Source organism: Ambystoma mexicanum, chromosome 3p, assembly GCF_040938575.1.
Source record: "Ambystoma mexicanum isolate Mex_15411 chromosome 3p, UKY_AmexF1_1, whole genome shotgun sequence".
Taxonomy (NCBI): Eukaryota; Metazoa; Chordata; class Amphibia; order Caudata; family Ambystomatidae; genus Ambystoma; species Ambystoma mexicanum.
Window position 1 is genome coordinate 755,545,853 of NC_090925.1, and position 20,617 is coordinate 755,566,469.

At 46.6% G+C, this 20,617-nt stretch overlaps 1 protein-coding gene across 2 annotated transcripts in view; it reads right to left on the minus strand.

Annotated features, from left to right (window-relative positions):
* Positions 1 to 10,544: 10,544 nt before the first annotated feature.
* LOC138580810 (cytospin-A-like) overlaps positions 10,545 to 20,617 on the minus strand; it is a 437,746-nt gene continuing 427,673 nt past the window's right edge. For both annotated transcript variants that reach the window (XM_069651662.1, XM_069651663.1), the window contains exon 14: positions 10,545 to 13,872. In XM_069651662.1, coding sequence (XP_069507763.1) covers positions 13,783 to 13,872 — 90 coding nt within the window. In that variant the 3' untranslated portion in view covers positions 10,545 to 13,782. The remainder of the gene's footprint in view (positions 13,873 to 20,617) is intronic.

Here is a 20,617-nt window from a genome sequence, read left to right on the forward strand (position 1 = left end):
GTGTTGTGTGAGCTGATCTGTGTTGATTTCCGTGTTCTGTGTGGAGTCGCGTAGAAGACGCCAGGGCGCGTTTGCCTACGCAGCACAGTCACGTCACGGATAGAGGCGGGGAATATGAATGTTTTGATAAAGTCTGTTTCAGGGGCGGGGGATTTGATTTAGTGCCGCAAAAGCAGGTGAGCCAGGGCGATGCGGCAAGTGATAGGATTATCAGAAAATGGCGGCTGATTTCGAGTGCGTTAATGGACGAAAAGTCGGGTAAGGTCCATAGGAAAGTTTTCTACGATCTACCGAGTTATGCTTAAAAACACATGGCCGAACCGTAGGGACAATAAAAAAAAAGTCCCGGAACTCTACTTTAAGGTGCTGAGGGACCATCCACAAATGCAAGTCCTGTTTCATCTTCAATGACACATGCAAAAGAAAGGTCTAGGGCAAACAGTCCTGAGTCCATTGAACGAACACTGACAGTGTAGGGTCTTTCATGTTCATTCTGTTTAAGGGAATCACCAGAGCACAGGATGCCAAGAGGCCCCAAACCCTTAGAAACGTTACTGCCTGACCGGTGATGCTGCAACTAATGAGAGAAAACCTTTTGTATGTCTGGAATCAGTTTCCGGTGAGGAAATGTTTCTATGTATTTATCTACGGTAGACTCAGTATCAGAGTCATCTGGGATTTCTTCAAATGCACAGCCTGGCCCAGTGAGGAGGCAACTTCCAGAGTCAATTCAAGGTGGTGTGATACCTTCACCCGAGAAGAGACCTCAATCAGTCAATCGTCCAGGTGATGGTGACTGTGGACATCTGTCCAGGTGGCGGTGACTGTGGACATAACTGACTGTGGACATCACCTTGGTGAAAATCTGGGATGAACTAACCTAAAGGGAAGGAGCACGGAACTGAAGAATTGGTCACCAAAGGAGAATCTGAGAAATCTGCGATAAGGGGGCATATTAGTTTATTAATGTATTCATCCTGGAGATCCACAGCACACATCCTCTCTCCCTCCTGAAGTGCTGATAGAATCTGCATTGGGGTGTGAGAAAACAGAGGGTATCTCACCCGCTAGTACCCGGGAATCTCTCTTTCAGGTTGCCAGGGCACAGCCATCGCCTTTGGATCCAGACCCTGGGGGTGGACCAGTGGGGGTGGATCACCTGGGAGAGGGATCTTCGGGGAGTGGGTGCGAGATAGCCGATGATGAGACATGGTATTCCCCCCTTTTTTGTACATCCAATCCCTCCTATTTTTTAGGATCCAATGTCCCAACTACCCCCCCCCCCTTTCTGCACAAACACTATGCCGAGGAAGGGGGCGACAGAGTAACAAACCTCACTCTTATGCATCGTACTGGACATGTCCCGCTAATCGGGTCAGGCAAAGTCAGGCACCTGATTCCAATTTGCTCGCTCACATGGATAAAAGGCAGAACCACAAGACACACTCTGAGCAAGGTGGAACATGAGTTTAAGCAGAACTTGCAGGGCAAAGGTGAACTTACTGGAGCAGGACCAAGGGACGAGAGCAACGGGTCGAAACCCCCAAGAGTTCCCTAGAGGAGGTCATTGCCTCCACAGGGCCATAAACACCACGTGGAGAAGGCAAGATCCCAATATCAAAGACTGCATTGTGTTTCAAGGATGCCAGCGACCCTCCCAGGTGAACGGCAGACTTGGGGAGGCAAGGCCAAGACTGTGGTACTGACCTTGACTCGTGAATTGAAAATCGGTAAAAGCAAGCAAGAACTGCACACAGCCAGTGAGTTGGCAAGAGGCCTAAAGACCGGTGTATGCTACAAATGATTGATGTTTTGCAACAATATATCTATTCAAATGTACCTTATATGTGAGATGATTGTCACTGTGTATCAAAAAAATCTTTTCGTTCAGTCATAGTACTGAACGCACTATAGTATAGGGTTTTCATTCTTTTTTGGGTGCACATCGCTCTCGATTAGCTGACTTGATATAGGAACATATTGTTTCGGGGTCACACTCAATTTTCTTATTAGATGGCGTCTCAGATTGTATTCTGCAGTGGTTGCGCTATATGGATGGGACCCTCCACTCTCTCTGTCCATGCCAGAATTTAATCTTTTCAGTTCGTATCTTTACCCCTAGTAAGTACAGGGAAGACACAGTCATGATGTTATAGACTTCTAGATTGTACAAAGGCAAATATGGTGTGCTTACTCTGTATTTGTCTGCTAATATAAGCAGGGATTGCTGGGACAAGTGATCGTCATTGCAATAGCTTTATGGACTCAATTGTTTGGAGAGAATTGATTATTTAATTAGGGCCAGTTTGAGCCATTGGATTTCTTCATACAGGCCGTTCTTGACAGTATTAAGTTGGAAGATCCAATTATGTTTCAGTCGTAGAAGTAAGTTTGCAAAATTGCTGCCTCTTTGTGGTGGTCTAATGTTTTCCAGTATGGTCCATCTTAATTGTTCTGAGGTGTGTCCACACGCTTGAAAATGGGCTACTAGGGGAGATTTAAGTCTTTTTGTTCTAATACAGGACTTATGCTCAATGAGTCTCTTTTTTACTTCTTTAGCTGTCATCCCTACATATCATAGCCCACAGGGACACGTGATCGGGTAGACCACTCCTTTGCTGTTGCAATTTGTTAATTTCCTTTGCTCCCAGGGGGTTTTCCACCCAATGTTAATACTTGTGCTTCGGGCTGTCTGTGCGCACATTGAACATCCACCACAGGGAGTATTACCTGTAGGTCTACTCATTACCCAGATTGTTGGTTCCATATCTTCCACATCTGTTTCTTTTAGGGTACGTACCAGGTGGTTTCTGTGATTGGGCTCCTTTTTATCGCACAAGCCGGTACTTCAAGATGGCTTGAACCTGTATTAAGGATCGGGCACAGCTTCTTGATCTGTTTCTTAAGAGAGTTGAAAATGGGCGAGCAGCTCAGGACTGCTCTAATGTTTTCCCTTTTGGTTGGGTTTCTGATGTTGTTGCAGCGTTAATCCTCTTGGTATGTTTTTTGCTATTTTGCAGGTGTTGTTGACAATTTTCTTTGGGTAACCTCTCTGGGTGTTGTTTTTTGAGGAGCCCCACTTGTGTGTTGTAGTCTTGGGTCAGTGTGCATGTCCGTCTATACCTCAGGAACTGCCCAACCGGTGAATTGTCCTTCAGGGCTCTATTTGAGGAAGGAATTGCGATCCGTTTCCTTCTTGTATACCTTAGAGGCAAGTTGTCCATCTTGAGCTGTGATGAACAGGTCCAGGAAATGGGTCTCTTTTTTATTTGCATCAATGCTGAATTTTAGATGTGCGTTGCAGTTATTTAGCCACTAGTGGAATGTAGCCAATTCCTCTGATGTTCCTTCAAAAATCAAGAGCACACCATCGATATACCTGCGCCACATCACGATCTGTGTGAGGTATGGGCTTGTTTGAGCGTAAATATTCTCTATCTCAAAATGCTCCACACATAAATTAGCTAGGAAGGGCACAAAAGTGGCGCCCATTGCAGTTCCCGAGATTTTATTTATGCAAGTTGTCCTCACACAATGTAGTTTTGAGTTAATGTAATTTCAGCTAGTTGGGTAATGAAGGCAGCATGTCCGCTTGTCAGTCTTGTGTCATTGTCCAGGCTTCGTCCTACCATCTCCACTGTCTCAAGTTGTGGGATGCTGGTATATAGGGCCTCCACATCCATAGTGACCAGCCACTGTGTTTCTGTATTGAAAGGTAGAGTCCTCAGAAGGTTAAGGATAGCCGTGGAATCTTTTACATAAGATTTCATTCTCAGTACTTCATCCCGTAAGAGGAAATCCACATATTGGGACAAAGGCTATAAGATTGAGTAAATGCCTGAAACTATTGGCTGTTCCAGGGGGGCTATTACCATTTTATGCACCTTAGGAAGTGCATAAAAGGCTGGTAATCTTGGAGTATCTGGTGTCAAAAAAGATCCTTCTCTCTCACTGATGTACCCTTCAGCAAGAGCTTCTTCAATAATGGGTGCAATCATGGATCTAATCGATGGAGTGGGTTCTGCAGGTAAAGGTCTGTAGCTCTTAGTGATGTCAATCAGCCGATGTACCATATTGGTGTAGTCTATTGTATCCATGAGGACTCTGGCTCCACCTTTATCAGCTGGTTTTATGGTGATCTTGTTGTTGTGGGATATATCTTCCAAAGCTGTCAGTAGTTCTTTACTGCAGTTGTTGTGTACAAAAGGTAGACTCGCCTCCAGTTCTTCTAGTTTCTTCATCAGCGCTTGTTCGAATGTAATAAATTCTGCTGTATTGCTTTGAGACGGAGGGAAAAATTGCAAAGGTGGTCGTAGGTCCGTGAGGTCTGATGTAGTCTTATCATTTTTCCCTTGAAAACATTGTTTTAGTCTGATATTTCGCTAGCTGTACAACTTCGATCCTGGATTCAAATGGGTCATACCTAGCCATCGGTACAAAAGAGACCCATCTGTAAAATGTACATCTCTGCGACTGTCAGGACATGTGTGGACAAATTCATAATCAAGGAAAAGTCGGTTGTGGGAATCCTGGGCCTCGGCTGTGGGTTATCCGTGGTGAAAACATCTGCCACGTGGGTCTGCCTCTTTGGTTCCCTGGATGTCCTAAATAATTGTCGCTAATGCCTATCCCCTGGTTCCCAGGGTGTGGTAGAGAGGTGATGAAACGTACCTATTGACACTAGCATATTCTAGCATCATCGTCTGAGCTGTAGCTGGAATTGTTGGACGAACCGGATTTATTATTTTGGGAAAATCTAGCACCTGCTTGGATGTTCTGTTGGTAGGCATCTTACCTGGCTTTCTTTTCTTCTTTGGTATAATATTCATCAGTGGTATACAGATATACCTTACTGCGTGTGAAGATGGCCAGGTCATTTTTCAGCTTGGTAATCTTCTTAGCAATGTTGATGTCTTTGAATTCTTTTAGTGTTGCTTAGCAACCATTCTGTTGTGCCTGCAGCGCGAGTCAGACTGCAGCAGGACTTCTTATTCGGACGAGCACACCGTCTATATAACAGGCCACATTATGACAGTAAGTTCACGGAATAGCACACTGTGCAGTGCAGCTCCCGGGACAGCACTGGGATCCGACCACACACGCGGATAATACTTTATGGTCATTTTAAACATTTTTAAAACACGCCAGCTCAGCTGATCATGCATCAGTGGCGGCACACTCAAATGAATGTATAAGAACTCACTAAATAGAGAGTTTATACGAAATGTTTCGCTCAAACTGTCCCATATTTGGAACAAACACAGAAGAGCTGCTTGGTGAGGTCATCTACACCAGTGCACCCGGAGCCGTCCGTGCAGTCAGCAGAGTACACCTGGTAGAACAGTAGGAACATTGTGACAAGAATACAGCAGTAGTGCTAAAAATGCAAGGCCAATGCATGTTATGTGCCTTGAATGATTAAAGAACACCAGCATCTCTCTTTTTAGGGAATCTGGTGGAGTCACACCGTAACCGGAGGCCTTTACTGAGAAATGAGGAAAAGAAGACAAATACGAACAGAACAAGGGAGTACAGCCCAGATGGATTCGCATTACATTTGGGCTTCAGGTAACCCTAATACATAATAATGTTACCATCATCTTGAATGTGAGCCGTGTGGAGAATACCAAGGAGACTAAATAAAAACAAGCCCATCTAGCCTGTGAGGGTGTGGGGCCTGTGTGGCAGTAGACAGAGCAATACCAGATCTACGTGATCTCATGTAATTGTTGTGGTATTTGCATGTAAAAGAAATGGATGCTCATTACACCCAGGTCCAAATATCTTTTTGAAATTCCCCTCTAGGTCAGATGTGGAGGCACCACCATATCTGATGGACAAGGCGATCATCTAAACGACAGGTCCTGAAGAAGACCAGAATCACCATGTCATTGAAACAGGTCAACCATCTCAATGCACGATATCCCTAAAGGAAACACAGGATATGGGATCTCATTGAAACCTTACTGTTCAGAGTACCGATTTTCTCCTCTTTTTTGGTGTAAACCAAAAATACAAACTACGGGCTACCAAGTTTAAAACAAATTACCGGTCCCATAACACCTATAGCCAATCATTTGACATTGATTTGTATTCATATTAATTGATTTATCCAAGCCTGCGTTGAACTATACATTACCACCTGATCTATACAACATGAACACACTCCTTTGGAGGTCAATAAAGCAATAATATGGCCTTGTGCCACAAGGAAATACTTCATCCAGGAAATGTCCATGTAAGATATACAGACTTGGTTCAACCCTTTTATCTTTTTGAAAATGATGTAACTATACACATTGTAGATGCAGGGACAGTATATTTACTTTTCTCTTTCCTATTAGATAGGCGGCACACCAGCTCCGACCCAGAGATAGTGACAGCATATAGGGATAGGGTGTTCTTCCAAATGAACCGGACCAAAGAGCTGAAGTTCCCCCCCCCCCTCCTGGCGCAATGCTTCTGAAATTGTCCATAAAATCTAACCTGTCGCCTATAAGATCGGCATCCCTAAAGGAGAACAGATGGAAGAGAAACAGGTTCATATCAATCAGTTGAAAAGATTGAAGAACCCAGTGAGGGTAGAGCCCAGGAACCATCTGAAGAAGAAAAGTAAAGAATGGGAACCCGGATGGAGAAAATCACACATTTACAGGGAGTAAAACAACTTATACTTATCAGAATTTACCAAAAGCAATGCTCATGTCTGAAATTGTATACGTCAAGGGAACAGTAATGTGTAACTTGTGTTTTGTTGTCGATTCGCATGTCAATCATACCAGGGAAATTAGTACTGTATGAATTACTTAACCTCTCTTTTATTTTCGGCAGGTTAAATAACTCCCTGCCCCTACAGGCTGGAGGTGGAGCTACCGGAAAGGGAGGGGGCGAGGACCAAAACCCGAAAAGAGTGGAGTGCAGACTAGAGCGGCACTCCCTCAGGACAGGGAAAAGAACAGACGTGCTACAACGGAGATTCCTGGAATGAACCCAAGCCACAAGGAAACAGAACCCCCACTCTCTCCTTGCTCTTCTCTGTGTCTCACTGGAATCAAAGATCCAGGAGGGGGGACCAGCAGGGTGAAATATAGCCCCTGAATGCCAGAAATAAAGAAGCCAGAGTGATTTGTAAATGCCCATTAAAGTATAAGGCCAACACAGAAATGGTGATGTGACAATGCTGTGTTACTCAATCCATGGAGAGCTGCACTTTTACTTAGAGACGGCAGTGCGTACATTATCTTCAATGTAATGCCAGATTGTGCTCCAGTCATCTAAATGGAAACTAAGCTTCTTGCATTTACAAGAAATAAAATAATGTCCTTTTGTTTTTCCTCAAACAAATGACAGTCTGCAAAGAGAAGTGCTGACTAGACTTTCAGCTTTAGAACATGGTTTTCTCAAATAACTGCCCTATACATATGGACAATCCAGAAGTGATACTCATGCATTTTAAAACTGTGAAATGAAAGAAGTACATTGCTTATAGATAAGGCCCAGGCGCCTTACAAAATGTCATGTAAAATGCATTTTGTGCGAGTTTAAAAGCCACTGCTTGCAGGAATTTTACATGCAGCCGGTCATTTTCTCCTAACAGATGAAACTTAACATCCAAGACCTTTCCTCTGTTGTCTTGGAGAGGGAGATCTGGTTGTCAACCATCAATCAGGGCCATTACTTAAAAATATAAAAAGAAATACACCGCTTAGATTGAAACCACAGTGAAAAACAGATAAGGCGTGCCTGTTCTTTCAGCAGGAGCGACCTTGAGGTCACAATTCCCAGAAAATGTCAATTAGAGTTGCTATCAGGGCCCTCACAGGCCTTGAGAGGGGAACCGAACATAAACATGAGCCAGCTCTGGCTGGTCACATGCTTAAGCGTACTTAAGAGAACAAAGGGAAAAGGCTGCAGTTGAATTAATAGAAAAATACATATGATTGAATAAACGGGGCAGCGTAGATGCCACAATGGTCATTCCAGACTTTTATTAAAGGTGACAGTAACCCCGTTTGAACCATGCTAAACCGATTTGTGTGCGATAAACATAACTCAAATTATTAATGAAAATTAATTTGGGCCTTCCCTTGATTCCGAGAGATTTGAAAGTTGGTGCGAGGGTGAAGGAAAGAATTAACATGAGAACTATGAGGTGCCATATTATTCACGGATACGTCTCCTGAGTAAATGAAGAAAAAACACATCTCTGTATAGGAAGGGCGTGCTGACTTCAGATTAGCATAATCTGATTTGCCTTAAAACGTATTTCTTAAGAATATATTCATACATGTAAAGATTTGAAAAATTAGGGTACTTGCCATGTTGATAGATTTTTAGAGTTTTGTCCATGCTGAGCCCACCTGTCAAATTGGGATGACGAAGCTTTCTCCTCCCACAGTTGTTATAACTCACATCCCTCATCTCCTTGTCCTATTAGCACACAGGTGACAAGTGGGTAGAGAAAACCAGCCAATCCTTTTTGCGGGAATCATGACAAGTTTGTGATGTCGTTTGCCCTATATGTAGACCAGTTTGCATTAAAAATGGGCTTTTTCACTTATTCCAGGAGCTAACCTGCTGCTGAACTCTTGCGAGAAACAGCAAAGCAGCGAGGACCCAAATCTTGCATTGGAGACAGGAACCAGGAGACATAGAAGCTGACTGGGAAACCTTGGAGGATTCAGAGGAGAACTTTGACTGACACCCTTGCTGACCCAGCGGTGCCCTGCTGTTCCCTGATGACCATTCCAAGGCCTCTCCTGTAACTAAAACTATCCCCAAAGCCACAGATTGTGTAGGCCCTGCATATTTTCAAGCATTGTTTTAGTTATTTCTCCATAGCAAAATATCCTTTTGTCTGTGTAGATCCTTAGCATATTCAATTAAAGTAAATCAATGAATTCCCCTTCAGAAATCACAGGATGTGTTTTGTTGGCATTCAAAACCAACAAGCTCTTCCCTGAGTGTTTTGAGCTGGTATAGACATAAAGATCTGCCAAAAGAATTAATCCCAAACCCCTGTTTCCATGTGTGTGTGAAGGGTGCAAAACGAAATTCTCTATTGACCCCCTTCATTTTAAATCAGGAGTGTGAAGCATAGTAGTTCCTTTGCATGTGCAGGATGCAAAACGAAATTGCCCCTTTGTTCTCATTGTGCTCTGACCCAAACCACAAAGCCCTGCCTGTTATTTTTAGGTGTGGCAAAACAAATTTTACCATTGCTTTTCTGTCCCTCATATTGCATCTGTGGTAACAAGTAGAAAAAATGATTTTCCCCCTTAAATTCCTTTTTCCAAAGAGCGCATTTTTATCAGTATTATCCCCAAAACGATTTTCCCATTGTGTTTCTACTCTCTGCCAATGGCTTTCAATTCAGAGGGGTCAAGTCTAATTGATGTTTGGAGGGTGGGGGTTGCTGGGAGAAAAGTATTATAACCAAATCAGCAATCACTGTGTGTCCTGTATTGGTGGGTGATTTAAAAAAGAAATTGGGACTGCATATCTCAGAATTATCTCTGTGTTGGTGCTATTACGGAAGTCATTTTTCTTCTTGTGTTGCAACAGCATTGGTGGCTGCTGTTAGTCCGTTTGTCAAATGTGGTTTAAATAAATATATATATTCTTACTACACACCGTCCTGGTTCCTAGTCCATTATGGCATGGGTATTTGTTGGGGGTTGGGTACGAGACGGTTTGAAGGCCTTACCAACTGAACCAAATCAAAATCATAGTGATTTATTGTGCGCCACATTCTTTGGGAGGAAAGGAACTCCCTGAGTTGAGTGTGACTGCGTAATACACCACAAGACAGCTAACCTTTAATTGACCTCTGGGCTTGAATGTCATCGCTCTTGCAACAGAACAGTATTTTGTTGCAATAGGCCAAGGTCTGAGCCATTTCACGAGCTGTGCCCTTCCAGGTCTAGGCTTGGGTAGAATCTTCTGAGACAGGCCCACATTTTGATGGGTTGGAACACCCAAACCACAGCTCCCTGTTAACATCACTCGGACCCCACCTTCACATATGGATCACCAATTCTGAAAGTCTGACAATGATTTAGACCTATACAAATATATGTATACACAGTACCTACTGAGCTGCATGGTTAGTTTCTCCTGCTACAAACCTGCTTGTGCAAGTTGTCAAATTTTGTGTGATCATCCTAAACCCTTCTTTGTGCCTGAGAGGTTCTTAAAGGACTTGGGGATGCACTGAAGTCGAAGCAAAGGGCACAATGACGTGCTAGAGGTTCCATTTCTTTAGGATAGTCTCCGCTTGAGGTCCCGTCTCTTGGCTTGGCCAATACCTGATGTTCTGCACATTCAGATGTCTTGGGATGAGGTCCTGCCCACTTTGGTTGGTCCTTGACTCATTTCCTGTTTCCTTTAATTGGTATGTGTCTGAGGTTTTTGTCCTTGAATTTGGTAAGTAGCCAAAATCCGCCCCCCTTCTTGGTTGGTCATATGGATGCATCACACATTTTAAAGGAGATCTGACACAATATTTGTCTAACAGCTTCATCCAAGAATAATTTGCAAGAATATACAGTCTGAAAATAAATATATTTAAGAACAATATTTTTGGCACCACTTTAGAATAAATCTTTACACGTTTATAACACACACCATGGCTGAAAGACAAGAAGCAGGCAATCCCCTTTCCTGGTAAATCTCAGGTCTGGACAGTACCCTCACAGTCCACTATATACCAATAATTCTGAGCATTAACATATGCATTCAGTTATAAACCTCAGTACATGGTGGCCACTTCATTCATTGAGCTATAAACCCGACCGCTACAGAGCAAAACACATTTAGCAAGTGGGTAACACGCCTACATATTCAGCTACAAACCCCAGAACTGGAGACTAACTTAACATGCTGTGATAAACCACATGTCATCTGGCGATTGGCAAGATGTTTGGGGTGAGGGAAATTGCTGCTGGACTGTAGGCTTTATAATGGATGTGAGAGGAGTCCTTAATTAGCTTTACAAGCTTCCTGCCCATCTGATGTTGTCATTAAGCTCCAGACTCACTTTCCAAGGGGAAGATCCTCTCAGCCGACAAGCTGTTCATTAACCAAATTGGGGGCAGGTCACACTGGGGGATGGGAGGGCAGTGGACAACTTGGAGCCAAGCTGATTCGAGAAAGGAAAGGTTTGCTGCATGGTGGCATGGTATATTATTTCTGAATGAGCACCCTCCGTCAAGTAGCCTTTCATTTGTCCGAAAAAGTACCCCCATTGAGATTTGATGTACCCCCAAAGTAAAAAAGATAAGGGCAGAAGAAGACAGAGATCTGTAGCCTTACAAGCAGCGCAAAGGATGTACATTGTTTGGAACCTGTTTTCCAAGGATTTCTCAGGTCAATTTAACTAAGGCACAGCCCAAGCTCACGATCCACAGCAACTGGTCATGATCGGAGGCTGGTTTGGATGCTGTAGGAATGTATAATTTTGCCCACATCGGCCCAGCTCTCCCATAGAGTTACTATTTCACCCAAGGCTTTTCAGCAATCCTAGACTCTATAGGGGAATACATGTAATATGTACAGTATCTGTGATGAAGTTTGTGTGTGCTGCTTAGGATAGATCCAGTTTTATAGGAATATTGCTCAGACCAATCTGGTGTCTCTTTGGTCATTCCTTCATGGAGGAAGGTTGGGGTTGATTTCAGAGGAAAGGTGGTTGTAGTGGAAGAACCCCCATTTGGGCTTCAGGGTATTTGCTGCTTGTAACCTGGCAAGTGTGTAAGGAAGTGCACAGCAGAGCAGGCTTTCAAGGTTTTTGAGAACAATTTCAATAGAAGGAATGCTCTTCTGTGCACATATGCTACCGCTGCCCTTTTGCACTGGGAAGAATCCTCACACATGCATGAATATATGTACACTGCAAAAACTACTGCTTACAAAATAAATTATGCATTCCATGAAAATTCTTTGCAATTCATTCCACGGTCTGATTTGAAAAAGCAGTGGGTCAAGGTGGTTGGGGGGGAAGGGAGAAAAACATTTTTGGTCATAGTAAAGCAATTTGGCACAAAGCAGGTCCACAGGTTCGCTGGAGTTCGCCTTTTAAGAACACGGGGCAATCGTGAAATCACCCCAAAGTGTTCCAACCCTGTGACCACTGCTTTCAAACTTGCAGGGAGGACTACATCTTTGAACAGGCCCTCCTGTCACGCGACTGCCTTTACCACAGCCATATGTGCATCACAGTCCTTCCTCAGTGCTGATATTCTGGCTTGGATGAAGTCAGATGAAGTGGCAGTGGCTTCCTGCCCTCGATCTTCCTCTCTGCCAAAGATCCACAGTGTATACTATGTGAGGCGAGTGTACACTGACAGAAAGGTTCATGTGTCTAGAAAACAGGCAACACAGATCGCATCAGACCATGGTGATTGCATAGTGCAGCCACATACGGCATCAACAGCAGAGCTACATACACAGGCAGTGACAGACGTCACATACAGGCACTCATAGAGCAATGTCAGTATTCATGCTCGGCAATACTGGTAATCCGGTCCCACAGTGGTTGTATTCATGCCAGGCAGTGCTGGCATCCAGGCCCTAGAGTGCTTGTATTCATGTCAGGAACTGCTGGCATCCAGGCCCCAGAGTGATTTGTATTAATTTTAGGCAGTGCTGGTATCCAGGCCCCAGAGTGGTTGTATTCATGTCAGGCACTGCTGGCATCCAGGACCCAGAGTGCTTGTATTCGTGTCAGGCAGTGCTGGTATCCAGGCCCCAGAGTGCTTGTATTCATGCCAGGCAGTGCTGGTATCCAGGCCCCAGAGTGCTTGTATTCATGCCAGGCAGTGCTGGCATCCAGGCCCCAGAGTGCTTGTATTCATGCCAGGCAGTGCTGGTATCCAGGCCCCAGAGTGCTTGTATTCATGCCAGGCAGTGCTGGTATCCAGGTCCCAGAGTGCTTGTATTCATGCCAGGCAGTGCTGGTATCCAGGCCCCAGACTGCTAGTATTCATGTCAGGCACTGCTGGCATCCAGGACCCAGAGTGCTTGTATTCATGCCAGGCAGTGCTGGTATCCAGGCCCCAGAGTGCTTGTATTCATGCCGGGCAGTGCTGGTATCCAGGCCCCAGAGTGCTTGTATTCATGCCGGGCAGTGCTGGCATCCAGGCCCCAGAGTGCTTGTATTCATGCCGGGCAGTGCTGGCATCCAGGCCCCAGAGTGCTTGTATTCATGCCGGGCAGTGCTGGCATCCAGGCCCCAGAGTGCTTGTATTTGTGTCAGGCAGTGCTGGTATCCAGGCCCCAGAGTGCTTGTATTCATGCCGGGCAGTGCTGGCATCCAGGCCCCAGAGTGCTTGTATTCATGCCGGGCAGTGCTGGCATCCAGGCCCCAGAGTGCTTGTATTTGTGTCAGGCAGTGCTGGTATCCAGGCCCCAGAGTGCTTGTATTCATGCCGGGCAGTGCTGGCATCCAGGCCCCAGAGTGCTTGTATTCGTGTCAGGCTGTGCTGCTGGTAGGCAGGCCTCACAGTGTTTGCATTCCTGCCAGGCAGTGCTACTATCCAGACCTTACAGTTTATTTATTCCTGCACGGCAGTACTCATGTCCATGTCCCGGCAGTGCAGATATCAAGGCCCGACGTTGTGGAAATTCAGAACTCCAAATGCTGGTATTTGGCCCTGGCAGTGCTAGTGTCCAGGACTCACAGTGATCATTTTCAGACCTATGGAGGTAGTGCTAATATTTAGGCCACACAGCGCCAGTTTCGAGGGTCGACACTGCTGTTATTCAGGCATCAGAGATGTTTATTCAGGCCTCAAAGTGCTGGTGGATGGATTCAACATATTCCAGCACCCGCTGCCAGTCAGGACCCCCCGGCCGCAGCATCTCTTCAGTGGTCTGGAAAAGGAAAGCAAAGAAAACAGTCATATCCCAAATGCAAGATAAATACATCTTAATGGAGTTTGTACAGTGTTCTTTCTTCCAATATGGCGGCACTGTGGCTGTAATTATCACAGTAACACTAAGCCCTTTCTAACAAGAGTTTCTGTATGCAAAGTGCTGGCTAAGTCTGTGCTGCGTCATGGGACAGTGCGGACTCTGGCCCTTGTCTCCTACCTGCCTCTTCTCCCACAGAGCAAAGAACTGTGCTGCCTGCTACCCACACAGGCGCGGCCCAGCTCCCTGTGAACTGCCGCCGGCATCCACCCCCTGGTTCATGGCCACGCCCCCAGAGTGACCCACCCACCACCAACGGAAGTTAAAACGTCAAGCCCGGGGCAAAGCCCTGGCTAAATCGGTGCTGTCCGCAGCTGGTAGCAGCTCTTCTGCCGCTGACGGCAAAGAAGACAGAATAGAAATGGAGGAGGCAGCTCGTTAACCGCTGCAGGGTCCTCTTCCAATCTTTTCCCCTCTGGGGGGCGGAACGGCGCCAAAGCCCGCGAAGGGCAAAACAAAGGGAGGGGGCATGGTGAGCCTCTTTATACCGAGCAGGGTCCTATAGCAGAATCACGGCTGCCTTTACGGTGGCATTCTTTGGGGCACTCATGCTCAGTGAATTGGTGCCGGAGAACAGAGAAGGCAAAGGGAGCGTTTTTTTACGTTTAATGGATGTGCAGGTGAACACCACACAGGTGTTCATTTATGAACGAAGGTCAAAGACTGATCAAAAAGGGAAAGGGGTGGCATTGATGCTGCAAGCCATTCAGCAAAGCCGGGTGTGCCCGGTGGCAGCGGTTGCCAACTTTCTTCGGCAGCGGAAACCATCAGAGGCGGGGGCGCCATTGCTCCTGCATAGGGTCGGTTCCGCATTGAGCCGCTTCCAGTTCAAAAGGGTGATGGAACTGGCCCTGGTAAAAATGGGTTTAAGAGAAGGCCGGTTTGGGACCCATTTATTCCGGATAGGGGCTGCCACCTCCGCAGCGGCCGGGGGGCGGAAGGCATCATGAAACTGGGGCGATGGTCGTCTGGGTGTTTCAAAAGATATATAAGGGCAGTCAAGATGTGATTTAACATGCCGTTCCCCCCTCTTCTCATTTACCAACAGTGCATAAGAGGAAGCGCACCATGTGGGTAGTAGGGCACTCGTTTGTCTCAAGGGCCAAGGCGAGCTGGACACCACAGCAGGAGGAGCTGACGGCCGGCGAGTTTCGAATTGAGTGGCATGGGGTGCCAGGTATGAAATGGGCACAGCTACAGGGGCAGCTGAAAAAACTGCTGGGTAAGCAGCGGAGGCCAGAGGTGCTGGTAATCCACTTGGGCGGGAACGACTTGACCAGCGTGGGGAGTTTTGTTGAAGGACATGATGCTCTCATTACAGGAGATCTCGGCTCAACTGGGTGAGAGAGAGATTGTATGGTCGGAGGTGATCCCCAGGGCTGAGTGGAGAGGGGCCGAGAACCACGCAGCGGTCAAAAAAAATCAAGGAAAAAGCTGAATGGGGCCATAGCAAAGTTCTGCAGGGGCTTCCAGCAGATCAGGCATGGCCTGATCAACTTAAAAACCCCCGAATATTTTTTAAAGGACAGGGTGCACCTGTCAGCAATGGGAATGGAACTCTTTTTCTGAAACATATGTACCAAATTGCTGGAGCTGTAGACAAGAGGAGGGGGAGCCACAGTGGCAGGTAACCCACCTAGTGGCGTGGCGGTGTTTGGGCCACCAAGCACAAAGAACAGACTCCGGATGAGCCAGAAGGAAACTGGAATAGGTCATCGCTCTTCCGGACCAGCGCCTCTTGGGGGCCTAACGGCGGGGGCGTCTGATGGTATCAACTAAGGCTCAGCTTCCCCCAAAAAAGAAACAGCGCTCTCCCCACCCACGGACACCTGCAGGGGCAGGATAGGCTCAGGCACAAAGGGTTGGGAGAGTTGGGCCTACTAAGGGAGCTATACAAAAGTATAGTGGGAAGCAAGTATGGTCGGGCACGGAGAAAACGCCACACTTACAGACTGGAGTTCACAGAATGTGTATAATAATTCTGTTAGGGAAATAAAACTGCGGGCAAGTTTGGCATTTGAAATACCGTCTCATGCCAATTCATTGCGTATAAGGAAGCAAGGTGCTGCAAAGGAGGGCTAATTGGCGATGGGGGCAAATGGACAAATGCAGGGGTTATGCCGCTGACGACAGAGAAGACAAAATAAAAACGGAGGAGGCAGCTCGTTAACCGCTGCAGGGTCCTCTTCCAATCTTTTTCCCTCCCCCTGGAAAGGGGGAGGGTACAGGGGGCGGAACGGTGCCAAACACCACGAAGGGGAAAGGAAAGGGGTGTGGTGAGCCTCTTTATAACGGGCAGGGTCCTACAGCAGAATCATCCAGCTTCTGCAGTAGGACCCTGCAGACACGCTGTGACGTGTAAAGGATTTCGTTTTCCACCCACCCACCTATGGAAAGGAAGGGAAGAAGGCGGTTACCTGGTCGTCGCTGTCGCAGGACGGACAGGGTGGTGTACGGCGGTGTTTGGGCCACCAAGCACAAAGAACAGACTCCGGATGAGCCAGAAAGAAACCGGAATGGGTCATCGCTCTTCCGGACCAGCGCCTCTTGGGGGCCTAACGGCGGGGGCGTCGGGTGGTAACAACTAAGGCTCAGCTTCCCCCAAAAAAGAAACGGCGCTCTCCCCACCCACGGACACCTGCAGGGGCAGGATAGGCTCAGGCACAAAAGGTTGGGAGAGTTGGGCCTACTAAGGGAGCTATACAAAAGTATAGGGGGAAGCAGGTATGGTCGGGCACGGAGCAAACGCCACACTTACAGACTAGAGTTCACAAAATGTGTATAATAATTCTGTTGTTATGGAAATAAAACTGCGGCTAAGTTTGCCATTTGAAATACCGTCTCATGCCAATTCATTGCGTATAAGGAAGCAAGGTGCTGCAAAGGAGGGCAAATTGGCGATGAGGGCAAATGGACAAATGCAGGGGTTATTGAGCCCCACGATGCTGCGTCATGCTTCACTACTGTGGTTCTTATCCATTTTCTCTTCCTACCGGTCTGTGCCTTTTCAGATATCAGACTTCTGCCTCAACATGCGCACCCCCTTTATCTGTCATTAGGGATTCCTGCTTTTTGTACCATCACTGGCGCGTTCATAACCACGTTTTACCAGTTTATTTCTGCTTCCCTACTTTCTCCCTTTCCTATGCCAACATCCCAGCCTCATTCCTAGACTCGTCCCCAGACCAACTACTCCTCTCCCTGCAATAACGCTTATCTCATCAACCCACCTCTGGCTGATCCATCCAAACCTTTAATGACGCTTTTCACTCGTCTTCATCTTCACTGTCTCTGTTTTACAGAAGCCTGGCTGTCTCCTTCCAATATGGTTATTCCTGCTGAACTCTAGTCTGCTCAGTCTTATCTTTCCCACGCCCCTCTGGACATGGTACCGGCGTTGGTATTAGTTCCTGTGTCCGCTGCTTCCCCCCACCTCTTCCGGTGGACTGTCCTAATTTCCCATCCTTCGAATATCACTACTTTTCCTTTTCTTGCCCCCCCCCCCCTCTGATGTTTATTGTTATGCAGGGCTTTAAGTGGCATTAGAAATTGAGGGGGCGGCGGTCATAAGGGGGTGTGACTGAAGTACGGGGGTGCTTAGGCCACGCCCTGTATTGAGAGCCACCCCCTCGCCTAAGGGTTGGGGGATGCTAAAAGAAGCAGAGCTGGGGCACACTGGCATTATTACTGTTGATGCGCTCAGGCACTCCTTTTAAACAAAAGGGGCTGGGCAGTGCTTAATTTGTGTTACCGACACAGGCACTCTTTTTTGGGCACCAGAACACGTGTAATTGTTTTGTTTGTCGAGTTTCGATCACAAATCATTGTGATTGTGATCTCTATCTCCTGCTCTGCTCGGGTTTCAGCAGGCCATGGCTGGCTGGGCCTGGTGGGACTACAGCAATGAAACAACATCCAATAAAAACGAATTTTCTGCTACTATGCCGTATTAGCTCATTTCTGTATAGTAACACAGAATATACCGTTTTCATTGGCTGTTACTTTGGGCCAATGAAATGGTTAGTGTAGGGGTGGGTCACGTCACGTGGGTGTTGTTGTTTGGGCACACCGGCAGCGCGGCGCCACCGTCACTTCAGGAGTTGCTGTTAGGGCATGGCGTTGTGTGAGAGCCGAGGAGAGAGAGCCTGCTGCCTAAGCCAGCCAAGCACGTGTGGACTGGTGCAGCCTAGTTGTTGCTTCCAGACCAGCCAGGCTTATTTTTAGTTTGTACCCCGGGCCCGACCTCTCCCGACTGAGGAGACTCAGTCCCCAGCTCCCCGCCGACTCCAAAGAAAAAGCAGGTAAGTGTGAAGCCAGCAGGTGTGAGGTCTGAAGTGCTGATTGGGCCGGGGTCCATTCGTCCGGCGCGGACCGCGGTACCCAGGTGTGTCCCCTACCCTGTCTGTCACTGCGGCTTCCCTCGGCGAACCTGGCACCCCCTCCAGCTACAAACAAATCACGCCGCCACCACATGTGTCAGAGGCGCACATCCTAGGCCCCTTGCCACCAGGCACGCAGTTAGGCTGGGGAGCGGGAACTAAGCAGCTAATTTACCCAAACTGCTCCCTTCTGAATTCGTTGTGAGTACGGCGAAAGGCAGGGAGAGGGAAATTTAACATACCAACAACGCGCACATTTTTAAACAGGATTGTCTTTAGGAAAACGATGCTAAAATCTGCACTAATGTATTAAGTTAATGCACGTGTTTTAATTGTAACGAGACAAAATATAAATCACCCGGTCTAAGCAGAACACACCCTGCAAAAGGTAAAAGCACCCGTTGGCTGTGTATAATATGAACTGCCTGTGTACAATTACTTTAGCAGACAATCATCCATTTAGTAAATTCCCAGACAAATGGGAGCGTTGGGGAACGTCGGAAAGGCTGCTCGTGTCTTCTTGCGTAATCACAACTAGATAGCCTTAATATCAATATGGGTTGAAGTTATTTTATATTGCAACGACACGACCGAGTGCCAAAGCGCTTTCCAGAGAGCGATGAGCGCCTCGAACAGGATCAGGATTACAGAAACTGCACCACCGGGAACAAGTGCAATTAGCACTATGGCCAACCATTCTTTCAATGCATTGTTTGCACTAGAGAAAACATTGTCCTGGTCCAAAAATTAATAGAAAGAATATTTGTTTGTCACTATAACAATTTTTGGGGTCGTGTCAATTGCAGTTGTACCGTTCAAAGGTTCTGTAATACTCCTCAAGGTCTGTATGCCGGGTGGATTTCATTTGGAAGCACATTAGAGAAACCATATGTTGCCAAGCTTCAAATTGTACAAAACAACGCTCTCAGGGCTGCCACCGGTCTTTTGCGTAGAGAACACGTCTCAGAGCTCAGCAGACAGGTCCACTGGCTTCCAGTTAAGGAAAGGATCATCTTTAAGGTGCTCACCCTTACACACAAGTGTCTCCACGGCCAGGCCCCGCCCTACCTTGCTCAAAGGATCACCAAACCCACCACCCTTAGGCCCTCCAGTACTCCTTATTCCAACTTGTTATCCGTTCCCAGAACACGTAAAGCTCGTGCAGGCGGCTCGAGTTTCCCCACTGTGGCCTACACCCTCGAACTCTTTACCCCCTCACATCAGGCTAATTGGCTCACACTCTGCCTTTCGCAAGGCCATCAAAACAAGTCTCTTTGTATGATTGTATAACCATGTATCTCTGCATTTTTGTAACCATTGATCCTGCATTGTACCAAGTCTTTCTCACTGGTCGGCTTTTTTGTAACCCTTAATCAAGCCTTCTTAAGCTCTGATACAGCGCCTCGATGTCTTCGGGCTGTAGTGCGCTATACAAATCCAAATAAATATAGCAATATGATAGGTTATTTATAACGCGCTTAATACCCAGAGGTTTCTAAGTGCGGACCCGGGGATCGAACCTGTGTTTCTCTGTATCATCTTGCTCCGATGGCGTGCACGTTGCTGCTGAGCTATCCTCTCGTGACAATGGGGCGATAGGTGGGGGTGGACGAATTTGTAATTGGGGAAACCGGCAGAGTGTAGAATATTTTTTTAATTTTTGTATATATTGACATTTTCAGTAAGACAAAGTCATCTGTCCAGAATGACACTTTTTGTATTGTTAATTGTGTTATTCATTGGGTCGCTTCATCAGAGAATGCTCTGGAGACAATAGCACACAGGGGGGTTGTTTTATTCTTCATTTACAGTTTGGACTCGCGCATGTACAAGGAAGAGAATAGCTATCCATTGACTTCTCAGCTAGCTCGCTCTCAACTTCCCAGTTACACTTGCAAGACTAGCACATTCCATTTCTCATCGATGTAACACCACAATAATGCAAGCAAACTCGAGGAAACAACATCCATCAACGCTATATTAATGTCACATTACCAGATTTTCTTGTCAGCTAAATCAATGAAATAATGGTGTTTTCAGATACCTTCCTAAAGTGAATATTGTTCAGTTCGGAAGATAAGTCATGCCAGAGTTTAGATCCAAATGTGTGGAACCTGCAGCACCCACTCCCCCTTTACCTTCTACCTTGGCTGGCCTGGGCCTGAATACAGACTGTCACTCGCGGCTGTTCGGAGACGTCACGGCCCAGTGTATTTTATATGCGGCCTGAGGAAAGGTACTGGGGGCCCAGGTTATGAATGGCTTTG